Here is a 13,204-nt window from a genome sequence, read left to right as displayed (position 1 = left end):
ATCTTCTAGTAGACCTTCACATACTTCACCTAATCTTGGTAACCGACTACGGAGGATCCAGGTTGCCAGCTTTGCCACGATCCTGTCTTTCAAGTCAGTTCCTTTTGCGCTCGACGCTTCTTCTTCCATTGTACTTGGGGCTTGGTACCCAATCTCGGGTGGGGGTAGGGGGTGATATCTCCCCCTGACCTGTTGTCCTGGCTTCACTCTTGCTGTAGCATTTGTTAAACTGTTAAAACTAATGCAATTTCTAAAATGGAAACCAATGAGCAGATAATTTTAGAGTAAGTAAGTAAGTAAACTTTATTTATTAAGCGCTTTTCGCAGATAGACAATCACAAAGCGCTGTACATAAATATTAAAATAAACAATAAAATCGATAGACAATGTACACAATATAAAGGATCAAATGTAAATAATGTAAAAAATATAAAATATGAAGAGATCAACAAAAGGCTTGTTTAAACAGAAAAGTTTTTAACTGTTTTTTAAAAGAATCCACAGAGTCAAGCAAACGTAACTGTAGTGGTAAACTGTTCCACAGCCTTGGTGCAACAGACTGAAAGGCTCTGTCCCCTTTTGTCTTCAGTCGTGTACGGGGAACAACTAAGAGACTCTGAGTCTGTGAGCGGAGATGACGAGCAGCAGTGTATTTTATAAGAAGCTTGGATAAATAATCTGGGGCCATTTAGTGCTCTATATGTTAAAACAAGAATTTTAAAGCGAATTCTAAACTCTATTGGGAGCCAATGTAAAGAATATAAGATGGGAGTGATGTGAACACGTTTGGTAGAACGAGTTAGTAGTCTGGCTGCTGCGTTTTGTATTGCCTGAAGGCGAGAGAGAGATGATTTATCCAAGCTAGTAAACAGGGAATTACAATAATCTAAGCGTGATGACACAAATGCATGAATTAGTTTTTGCAGTTCAGCTGAGGAAACCATATGTCGCAGTTTAGAGATGTTTCTTAAATGATAGAAACAGGAACGAGACAAAGATTTTACATGAGAGTCGAGGCCCAGAGAAGAGTCAAATATTACTCCGAGATTTCGAATATTTGACTTGACAGATGGACAGAAGGATGCAAGAACCTGACTGATTCTAGAATGTAGCTCAGGAGGAGCTATGATCATGGTCTCGGTTTTGTTAGTATTTAGGACAAGGTAGTTGCTTGAAAGCCAATCAGAAACCTGGGCTAAGCACTGGACTAGGGTGGACAGCCTATCCAGCTGATGAGGCTTAAAGGACATATGGAGCTGAATGTCATCAGCATAAAAATGATAAGACAGGTCGCTGAAAGATTGAATGATACCAGCTAAAGGAAGCATATAAAAAGAAAATAGTAATGGACCTAAAACTGAACCCTGTGGGACACCACAGGTCAGGGCAGCAATGTCAGAGATGAACCTATCAGTCCTAACAGAAAAGGTCCTGTCTGATAAGTAGGAAGAAAACCAGTCTAGGGCAGAGCCAGATACACCAGCCAGAACCTTCAGCCTGTTAAGTAGGATTTTGTGATCAATGGTGTCAAAGGCTGCACTAAGATCAAGCAAGATGATCACAGAACAATTCCCTGCGTCAGATGCCATTAATAGATCATTATAGACTCTTAGGAGAGCGGTCTCTGTAGAGTGCTGCTTTTGAAAGCCAGACTGAAAAGGGTCAAGGATGTGTAATTTACATAATAGAGACCTGAACTGATTTTCAACAATTTTTTCAAGTAATTTACTTAAAAATGGCAATTTTGAGATAGGTCGGTAATTACTAGTAGAGCTAGGATCAAGGTTCTGTTTTTTTAACAGAGGAGTTACCTCAGCATGTTTAAAATAAGATGGAACACAGCCTTGCCTCAGTGAACTGTTGATGATGGATAGTAAAGTGGGACCAATGCTGGCGATAGACCCAGACAGGACAGAGTGAGGTGATATATCCACAGAGCATGAAGAGGATTTCATTTTACCTAAAACTATAATTAAGTCATTTAGTGTGATTGGAGAAAAGGAGTTAAATGATCCAAGACAGCAAGGGGTGTCTTCATAAGGGGAGGCACTTGAGGAAATTTTGGATTTCAAGTCCATCACCTTATTTATTAGAGGGCCTGTCATTGTCTCTTTTGAATATTTAATATTGTTCATAAGACAAATTACTTTTGATCTGATCTGATTAATAGAATAATCAGTAGAACGCTTGATTTTTAAAATAATCAAAATCTGCAGGCCTAAAACTTTCTCCACAGACTGTAATATGTGTTTGTACAAAATTTCCCCACGTGACACTCAAAAACAGCATTTAATATAAATTCATGTCAGGAGCAGCTCACACAATTTCAGCACAGTTTAACAAAGTAAAAACACTGTATAAGAATCAGAGCATGACTGTGGGAGTAAATGCATGTCCTGTGTACTATTTACTGTGTTTTGTGTGCGAGAGCTACACCTTCCATGTTTACACCTGCAGTGTGTTGATTGATACCAAAACAGGTAATTAGTGGGCCTGAAAGGTAGAAGTGTGCTGCTGTTATTTTGTTGTTGTGATGTTACTGTCTCCTTCCCCAGGTTGTATAAAGTCATGTACTTGTTTGTGGGCTCATAGTGATCTGTGTCACACTATCATCTGTCTGTTTGTCTTTTTCTCTATTTGTTTCTGTTTGTTCTATTTTACATCCATCCTTTTTTCTCCGTCTGCCTGTATTCTGTGTGTAGCTGTCTTCCCCTCCTCCTACTCCTCTTCTTCTTCCTTCTCCTCTCACTCTGGTACTTACAGATAAGGGGAGGATGCCACAAGTCCCATTTCTTCTGCTTTATGTTTTTACAAAACTTTATGATTTGATTTGCAGACTCTACAGCGTAGTCACGATCAATAAAATATGTCTTCAGTGACAATAAGCCATAATTCTGCACAAAAGTACTCAATTTGTAAAGACATTAATTTAAAGAAATCATTTTCTTGGAAAAGTACCAGAGTGAAAATAGCTGCTGTGTACTGGTTGTCTCATTATTCTACCAGGCTAGTGACACATGGATGCCGACCGGGTGGTTGGTTGGTTTCCCTTGTCCTGTCCTGTGAAACTAAGCTCAGATTAGTAAGACAGCACAGCCTGCAGAGACTACAGTGGGAGATGCTTGTTTGATAATTTACTTGTTTGCAGTTTATTGGATCCGTCAGAAAACAACTTTGGACATAGATTGCACAAACAGGTTCGAAAAAGTTTGTATTGTTGTTTTACAGTTGCTGAGCCACTCAAACTCTCTGACAGGCTGAGCTGAAACACTGACTGCTGGCGTGCTTCGAAGGGCCACATTACCTAACAAGACAGTGTACTGGTTAAAACCAAGACACAAATTTGTAGCTTCTAGAGAAATGAGCAGGCAGGCAGTTAAGAAAGACAGACAAAACTCGAATCCTAAAAATAATGCATGCTCACATATTCAGGTAAGTATAAGAAAACTTCGAAGGGCATTGGAAAAAATTAGCCTCTGTGCTTTGTCCTTTCCAGCCTTTTTACAATGCAGCTTATTAAGATCCTTGGCAAGAGAAACACAGTTGCACATATTTTGAAATGTGTGCAACTGTGTTGCTAAGCTTTAGTCCTTAAAGTGCCTCCAGAAGTCTCTTTTAATGCCTTTACAACAGTCCTTCCTTTCTCCCTGCCTCTTTCCTGCTGACATTATTGGGATTTATTGCCATCCTTAATATTAAAAAAGGCATTTAATCCAAAACAATCGGTTGTGATGTGTGGGAAGAACGGAAGACATTCTGAAATGGCAGCAAAGGCCCCCCCCAAACCCCCGTCATGAATGATTATTTATCTGTATCCCTCCACTTTTTTCTCGTTGGCCAACTAGACCAAAGGAAACGATGTTCAGAGGAACTGCGTGACTTGGTGCAGCAAAGCAATTTGGGTTAAGGCTCCATGATTGACTCTTGGTAATCTGAACTACAAAAATGCAAGTTTGGCAATTTCAGTGACCCCATGCAAATTGTAGTCTTCGTTTCTGGTTCTCAGCTGAAAGGAGTGGCACCTGGTTTTTTGCTGCTTGGAGGCATGTTTTGTTGTGCATTCAGAGGTGCTTTTCTGCATATATTAGTTGTGATGAGGGGTTATTTACGTTCCAGCTGCCATCCTTTCAGTTCAAAGCAGTCTGGCAATTCTCTGACCTCGAGCATCAACAAAGCAGAGAGCTCAGAGAACTGCCCTTTTATTTCAGCTTTTCACACCATTCTCTGTAAACCCTAGAGATGTTGTGTTGCGTTGTGCGATGTCATTACATTAGCAGGAATACTCAGATCAACCCGTTTAAGACACTTTAATCACCTTTCTTCCCTGTTCTGATGTTTGGTTTGAACTTCAGCAGATCAGTTTGACTTGTTTATTTGCCTAAATGCATGGTGTTGCTACCATGTGCTAATGAGATATTTACATTAATGAGCAATCAACATTTGTAACTAATAAACTGGATGATAGTCATAGTCTCGCAAATAGGTAGGTATGTCGGCAAATAAACACATTGGAAAGAGTCACCAAAGTGACCAAATCTTAATTTTACCGTAAGTAGCACAACAACACATGTTCAAAATAAGAACTCATGAACAATTTTAAAAGCATTTTAATTTAAAACACCATAACACTGTCTCTCTATCACTATACAGCCTTGTAAACTTTCTGAGTTTCAGTTCAAACCAGGAAACTAAATTATAAAAAAGAAACAATTTGCAAAAGAGCTAAAAATGAAACCAAAAAACAATGCAATGATTACACCAGGACTTCTACCATAATGATATAAATGTTGCCAAAATATTTTGCTGTGGAAACCCATCATACGTAGCAGACATCGTTAGCATGCCTTGCTTTAGCAGATATAATGTCTTAATGTCGAAAACGAATATTGGGTCAATTAGCAATGATTAGATTGATCATTACTAAGAACAACTTTGGTCCAGTATGTAACTAATGGGTAAATAAACTGATGGCTTTCTTTGTTTTTGTTTTTTTACACTTCCTTTCATTTTTGTGCTTCCTCACATCTTCCCAGTGATTTTATTTCAGTGAAATTGTCAGCTGCATTTGGGTCGCATTAACTGTTGTGTGTTCTGTTATTTTACTGATTACTCTCTGTTATTGTTCTGCATGTTCTTTATATCTTTGAGTTTTTCATCTCTGTTGCTATTGTCTTAAAGTATGCCTCTGTGCTCACACAGCTTTTGTCTCACTGCTAAGGTCATCTTCTCTGTCATCACCTCTCAGTCAGCTAGTCACAAGTCATATACATCAGTACATACATGTTACATGTATACATGCATGTTCTATGTTTGTATTTAATACAAATATGGTTTCACATCCACATGTGCTCGTGTTCTTCAAACATGTATGTTAATTAATATTTAATTAATCAATATTTATTATTTCATTTGGAACCTTTTTTAAACAGCTATACAGTGAAATACATGTTGACATGTTTGTTTGTTTTGGTCTGTTTGTTTGATTTTTTTTTGGGGGGGGGGGCCTTATATATTTTACTTGGTTGTTTCCCAATGTGTACTCTTCCTCAACCAAAAGTCTTTCCTTTTCCTGTTCCTCAAACTTTCCGCCCCCCTGTCCACCATCACATGCTTTTCCCCTCATGTTCAGGTTCATGCTCTGTTCTTTGCCTTACTCGAACCTCATCAATCCAGTTCATCCATCATAGATAAAACTCTGCTATCCTCACAGTTGAAAATACAACATGTATGTACGTTGTATATATATTTTTAGGAGTGTCATGGGATGGCTGTCAGTTTGAAAACACAACGGCTAGCTCAGTAAGCAAAAACAGACACACTGTCAAACTGTCACACTGACATTACAGACCAGGAATATGTAACAGGGCTCAAAAAATAAACTCTTTAACATCCACATGACTCTTAAAAAATAGATTAAAGCTGGGAAGTACTTTGATTTTTTCACTCTTACAGGGGAAATAGCAGAATGTATTGTAGGATGTGTTGTACTCAAGTGGCAGAGTTGCCTTCAAAATGTAAGTGAGATGCATGTTTAATTACCAGTTCAGAGTAATCTGTCAGTTGTAAAATGTGAAACTAGTTAGGTAAAGTAAAGCTAGAGACGATCCTAAAAATCAGAATATATTCATTTTCCTATTAGGGTTTGCTTTTTAGTTAACACAGAACACTTACAGCTACCAACAGTTTAGTGCAAAGACACCAGCTGCAAGAGATAAAAAATACATAATTTTGAATTCGTCTCAGACATTTGTAAAAGTTTGAATATGCCAGTCATGGATGTTTCTTTTTCCAATGATGTAAACACATTTTGTTTCTTATAAACTTTATTAAATGTTAAATATAAAATGAACTGATTTAACTCATAATTGTTTGTTCAGTCAAATTGTTATTGGAAATGGTTCGTATCAAATAGAGAGAATGAACTGCCAGATGAAGTCTTATCATACGATCTAACACTGGAAGAGAGAATGACACCCACTTCAAAGTGTCATAATGGATCATTTTAAAATTTAATATAACATGAGTGTATAAAACACTAAATCCTTGTACAGTTGTTACCAAAACGAGAAACTAAGTTTTGAGACCAAAACTGTTTTTTCAGGTGTAAGTAAACATGAAAAATAATAGAATAATAAGGTGGCTATGAAAACGTATTTAGCTTGTTCCATTTCTTTCACTGCACTCAATCACCCCTTCCTCCTTTTCCTGTCATCCCAAGTACCTCCCCTCTTTCCGTTTCCCTCCCCTCCTCCTTTATATCTTGTCATCTCATTCTAACACTGGTGTATCATCCCATTCTCAGGCTATCCTCCTCAGTCTCTCCCCCTCCGTTGTGTTACTAAAGTCTGATTGAATGGAGGTATGTACAGCAAGTCCCCATGACAGCACTGCTAACATTGCTAATGTAAGCCGATGTTTATTTGCTTGCTTAGTATTTAAAGAGAAATAATACTAACAATACTGCTTGGTGGGCCAGACATATAGCCATAGTTTTTATTATTATTATATTATTAGTATCATTATTATTATTATTATTGGTCCTCAATAGCCTCAAAGTTTCAAGCTAGCTTACTTTAACAGCTATATACCTGTAGGCCCAGTTTAGACTTGGTTTAACTGGCAAACAATCAGCTAAACTTAGTCAAATGTGATCATGGCATGATTTCACATTATTTAACCCAGGTAGTTCCTGCCTGTGGACCAGTGGCTAGTTAGCCAGAGAAGATGGCAGGCTGTAATACGAAGTAAGTTCACCATACGCAGGATAGCCTTCCAACATGCTTCGCTTTACATAGTCAGGCTAACACGTCACACAAACATGGATATCAGCTCAGAAATGATTCAGCACCAGTTATCATAGAGAACTGCCTTTGTAATACTGAAAACCCAGGGTTAACACTGAAGTTAATAAAACCAGTCATTCCATCGTGTCTGTATAAACAACCCAGTGTCACAGCAAAGCGATATCCATGCAGCTATCACGATTTGCCTCTCATAAGCGTAAATGGACATGCAGGCTTATGTTGCAATAAGGTGAATGCGTGCTAAGGGAGATGTTTTTTCAAGCCAACATGAAAGTAATCATGAGTTTAAAGTGACATTACTAAAACTTTATGTGTAAATATATATTATCCACCTAGCTTAGTTGTTTATGGCATGGAAGGACACTTGAAAGTACTTCATATATCCCTTGGTCATTAGTAACTTCTTGGCTTTAAATATACCCCCCCCCCACCACCACCACCACTGATAGTACTGCAGGTTAAGCAAGTTAACATTAACATTAACATTTGAGTTAGATATTTGTGATCTCCCTGTCTGGTTATTGTATACACCCTCCCAGTGTTCTGAGCACTATGTTTTCTAATAAATACATAAAATGCTTATCAATTACATGTGCGCTCCACATGTTGGGGAGAATGGGGTAACTTGAGCCAGTTTTTAATTGATGATTAAGTCTTTTTTTTAAAAAAAAACAAAAAACAATAATTATATAAACACTAGATTGTTGTGTTCCCATGGAAATGAAAATTATGTTGTCAACAAGCTGATTTTCATGGTTTTCAAGAGAGAACAGAAAGATGAGCTGGTTTTCCCATCTAGCTATTCCACCAGCTGTGATTGATATTGGAAACTTTGACAACATCTCTCTTTGAGAGATTTCTTAATTCATTGGTTATTCCAGCAAGGCTCTCTTCAAGAATCTTGCCTCAAGTTCATTTTCTGAAACCTCAAAAAGTAACCAATATATTGGTATATTTTAGATTACACCCTAACAGCAATTTGACCACTTGATTCTTCTGGACTTTTATCATACATGCAGTTGTCTTGGCCAACATTTGTGTCACTGTCAGCTGAGCGACTTTCCTCCTTGGTTGTTTGCTATCTACGTTTTCTCCCCCTTTCACAGTTTGTTTTCAAGAGGCTTTTTTGTACACTAAAACTTGAGTCAAGTATAAGTCAAGATTTTTGTTTTGACTATCTTTTGACTGTACATTATATCTTCTTACTTTTGGGAGGGAAATTATGTGCTTTTGTGACACATGACGTGTTGTGCTTGAACAATTTCCAGGTGCCTCACAGGCTGGCTCTCTTGCACTGTGGACATTTCATTGTGAATGTTACAAATGATTGCATTACATTGTTCTACTTTATCATGCCAGAGACATTTTTAATTACTTTCCACATATTTTCACATATTTAGCAATAGGAACACCAAGCACATTTTCTGATGCCATTGCTAAATTACATTGCCAATGACATCTCTTATTATAAAAGACAGCAAGGTGTGATTACTCAGTGATATCACAGCAGGTAAAAAATTAAGATCATTTGATAACCGGCACGATATTATATGTTATAAAACAAGATGGCCTAGCTTCAAAGGCTTTGAAAAACACCACAACGACAAATAGTGGAAGATCTGCAGTGCAAACTGCAGTTAGACTCTCATTATGGAGGCTCAGCATCTTTCAGCTAACCTGTGCTATATGAGTGCTACGGTAGAAGCTGGCACTGAATTTTGATTGTCTTAAAATTTGTAAGCAATACACAACAATAGATTTTGTCTTTCTTCTTTTATTAATAGGTCAGATTTTGGTCATACACACTGCTGCTCATGATCAGAATCATTTGTAAAACAGAAGACAAAAAAGAACAACCTTATGATAGCTGTCTTTATCAGGGAGTCATTTAAATCAATTATATAGCACCAAATCACAACAAGGGTCACCTTGAGGCAATTACAGGTCGCTTTAGGTTATTGATTCCAGTTAATCAGCTCTCTGTTGCTCCTTTGTGTATGAGAGGAGCAGTGCTGCTGTTTTACAGGGGGGTGAAATAATTATTTGATCCCTTGTTGAATATTGAATTTTGGTCACTTACACAGACACGAATAGTCTCATTTTAATGGAGAGAGACAGAATGTCAACCCAAAATCCAGAAAAAACTCATTATATAAAAGTTACAAATTGATTTGCATGCCACTAAGTGAAATAGATATTTAATCCCCAAGCAAAACATAACTATGTACTTTTTTATGTACTGTATTTCTTTTAGTTTGAATGCAACTCTCTATATCCTTAAGATTTCTTGACTGCCACTTGGCAACCTGAAGCGTCAGCCATCTCTCTAGAATTGAGTTCTCAAGACTGACTAGATCACTTAATGACCTGAATATGCTTCTTATTTAGTCCTTTACTTTTTTCTCCACCTTAGAAGTATGTTTTGGGTCACTGTCAGTCTACAAGGCCAATCCAAACCTATTTTCAGTGTTCTGGCAGCAAGATTTCAGTCCATCAGAGCTTAGTGTGTTACTAGTGGTGTTCATGGTGACTGCGGTCCCAGTTGCCTTCAGATCATTAACATGAAACTCCACCTTTCTTATGATCATCCTCATCCCCCGAAGCAAGATCTTCCATGGAGCTCGAGACTAAGGGCGATCGATTCACTTTATATTTCATCCACTTCTGAATTTCTGAATGCACTAACAGTTGTCATCATTGCACTAAGCTTCTTGCTGATGGTCTTATAAGCCATCCCAGCCTTGTGCATGTCCCACATACATGTTGTCCCTGACGTCCTTTGATAGGTCTTTGGCCTTGCACATAGCGTGGAGAAGCTGGAATGAAAGGAATTCATTCTCTGGATAGATGTCCTAGTACACATAACAAGTTGAGATCAGGACTACCTACTGACTGATTATTGATTGACTGACTGGCTGACTGATTTTTAGTTGATTTTCTGTCTCCCTCCGTTAAAATGAAACTATCACAAAAACCTGGGGCTGTTCATTTCTTTGTAAGTGAGCAAACTAACAAATTTGCAGACTCAAATAATTATTTCCCCACTATATTTGTTGTAGGAGTTGATGTGTCCCACAGAAAACCTGGTCAGAAGTCAAATACACTCATCATGGGCATGAATGTCATGGTACATTTGGCCTTTTAATGATTTTTTCGTTTTCCAGGGTGGAATGATTGTACAGTATATATCTTTCATAACTTAAAATGACAATAACTGGGTGCATGTACCCAGCTTTTAAGTGTGTCTTCAAATTTTCAATAAGATTGAAGACAGTTCAGTTGAAAAACCCAAAGATTTCCATGTTTTAATCATTTATCTGGTGATTTTAAGGGCAGTTAAAAGACCTGGAGATAGTCCAACCATTTATTATTCCACCTATCTTGTCCAATATACCAGTATCACTGGCATCAAAGCAGCTCCAGAAATTGATGCTATGGCTGACAGTTGGTACCGTGTTTTAGGATTGAAATACCTTTGTCTCCTCTGATCAGAAAACTCTTCTCTAGAAGGCAGACTATGCCGGCCACTTGGTTATGGCGTCCATGTATGCACCCTGCTGTTATGTGCTGGATTGTTTCAGTGACATCTTACACAGCCTGCACCTGGGGTCTTTCCTGGTGTGATAGACCCCAGCCTCTATGGATCTTGTACTCAGAGTTTGTTCCTGTGCTGCCATTATTAGTGCCTCTGGACTGTCCTTCAGTCCAGCTTTGTCCAGCCACTGGTAGGACTTCTGGATGTCAGCCACTTCCTCTATCTGCCAGTGGTACATACTGTGCAGGGGCCTGTCCTTCCATGGTGGCTCCTCGTCTTCCCCCTCTTCTTTCTTGGGTTGCTGCTGCCTGAGATATTCACTAAGCACATGGTCAGTTGTGGCCATCTTTCTGATGTACTCATCAGGATGCTTGTTTTCTCATCCTGGACTGTGGTGCTGACACTCACCAATCCCCGGCATCCTTCCTTTCGCTTAGCATACAGCCTCAGGGTGCTGGATTTGAGGTGAAATCCTCCATGAATGGTAAGAAGCTTCCTTGTCTTGATGTCAGTTGCTTCTATCTCCTCCTTTGGCCATCTTATAATCCCAGCAGGGTGCCTGATCACTGGTAGGGCATAGGTGTTGATAGCCCGGATCTTGTTCTTCCCATTCACCTGACCCTTCAGGACTTGTCTGTCCCTCTGCAGGTATTTGGTGATTGCAGGTTTCCTAGCGGCCTCTTTGTGGTTTCCCATTTGCCTGTGGGATCCCCAGGTACTTGTAGCTGTCCTCAGTGTCTTCAGTGTTGCCTTCTGGTAGTGCAATCCAGTCAGTTTTGACTGCCTTCCCTTCAACAATCCCTCTGACTACACTTCTTCAATCTGAACAACATTCCAGTGTCGTTGCTGTAGATCCTCATGGCATGGATGAGTGAATCGATGTCTCGTTCATTCCTGGTATATATCTTGATGTCATCTATATGTCATCTATATAGATGACATCAAGATATATACCAGGTATTCCATAGTCGGTATCCGTAGCCAGTCTTGTTAATGATCTCACTGAGGGGGTTCATTCCTATGCAGAACAGCAGTGGGGACAGAGCATCTTCTTAGTAGATCCCACCCTTCAATGGCGACTTGTACAATTGGCATGAAGTTGGTCTCCAGTGGTGTACGCCACATCCCATTTGAGCTCCCGATGAACTCTTTTGGGATCTTGATCTTGTATATTTCTAGGCATTCCAGGATTCAGGTATGGGGCATTGAGCCATAGCTTGGTCATTCTGGTCTTGCAATCTCAAGCAACTGTTCTGTCTACCAGCAGCTGGTGTTTTGCCCTTCTGATATACCTATTCTTTTCTGTGGCCCGCTCATGTATTGAGCCATGCGCCTGTTCATCTTAGTTGCTATGATGCCTGACAGGTGCTTCCATGTGGTGCTGAGGCAGGTTATTGGCTGGTAGTTGGATGGGACCAGTCCCTTCTGGGGATCCTTGGGGATCAGGACTGTCCGGTCTTCAGTTATCCATTCTGGGTGTCTCATCTACTAGCAGCTGGTTCATTTGTTCTACTAGGTGCTCATGGAGTGCACTCAGCTTCTTTAGCCAGTAGGTGTGAATGATGGTTACTGGAGCCTGTTCAGGGCGGTCGCTGTGATTGCTATAAGCATTGCCTTTATGGGTTGCAGCCTTCTCCCATATACTCTTTCACTATTGCTCTGTCTCGATCCTTGGTGGCGCTGTTCTTTTATTTAAGTAGAGGAAAAGCCACTGTGTTGATTAAGAATGGTTTATACGCACACAGCCAGCCGGGTTAATAAATTGGTATGGTGGGATTACATTATACGATAATCAATTAGATTACAAATAGGTGAATTATGTGACCCAACACAAAGCCTACGGTGAGCCTGTGGTGAGTCTGTAGAAATTTAGAAATAGTGCTGCCTTTGCACAGTGTGTCCTGAGATCACAGGTATCTCTTAATACTTAAATGTCATTCTCAATACATATCACAGACGAAATTGTTTAGAAAACAAAACAACACTGTATGGGACTGAAAGAAATAATGTTTATTTACTTTGTAAAAGCAAAAAAAAGAAGGAAAAAAATTCATATTAAAAATTTACCTGCCACTTGCATGGTTACTTGCAGTGTCAGGAGTAGTTAGAGTTCATCAGCAAATATTGACACATTAACTCACAGTACTACTACTAATAATAATAGTGAACATGGTGAACTATAGAATATCGAAAATGTCATTATTCATGCATCCATCCATTTTTTCTGCTTATCTGGGGCCTGGTTGCCTAACCCAGGATGCCTAGACCTCCCACTCCCCATCCAGCTTGTTGAGCTTGTCCAGTGGAACATTGCATTCCCAGGCCAGCCAAGAGATGTAATCTCTGTGTAGTGTTCCACTACCAC

At 39.2% G+C, this 13,204-nt stretch overlaps 1 protein-coding gene across 14 annotated transcripts in view; it reads left to right on the top strand.

The window, feature by feature from the left end:
- The window catches only part of LOC100705368 (potassium voltage-gated channel subfamily C member 1), a 141,867-nt gene that overhangs the window by 111,663 nt on the left and 17,000 nt on the right, over nucleotides 1-13,204 (top strand). For 2 of the 14 annotated variants that reach the window (XM_025906560.1, XM_025906564.1), the window contains one exon: nucleotides 5,034-12,868. The exons of the other annotated variants lie outside the window; for them this stretch is intronic. In XM_025906560.1, the coding sequence (XP_025762345.1) occupies nucleotides 5,034-5,079 (46 nt within the window). In that variant the 3' untranslated portion in view covers nucleotides 5,080-12,868. Of the gene's footprint in view, nucleotides 1-5,033; nucleotides 12,869-13,204 lie in introns of those variants that run through there. 14 annotated transcript variants of the gene reach the window in all.

Source organism: Oreochromis niloticus, linkage group LG4, assembly GCF_001858045.2.
Source record: "Oreochromis niloticus isolate F11D_XX linkage group LG4, O_niloticus_UMD_NMBU, whole genome shotgun sequence".
In the NCBI taxonomy this organism is placed as follows: Eukaryota; Metazoa; Chordata; class Actinopteri; order Cichliformes; family Cichlidae; genus Oreochromis; species Oreochromis niloticus.
The sequence above is the reverse complement of the archived record's forward strand: the minus strand, read 5'-3'. Positions and strand labels throughout refer to the sequence as shown.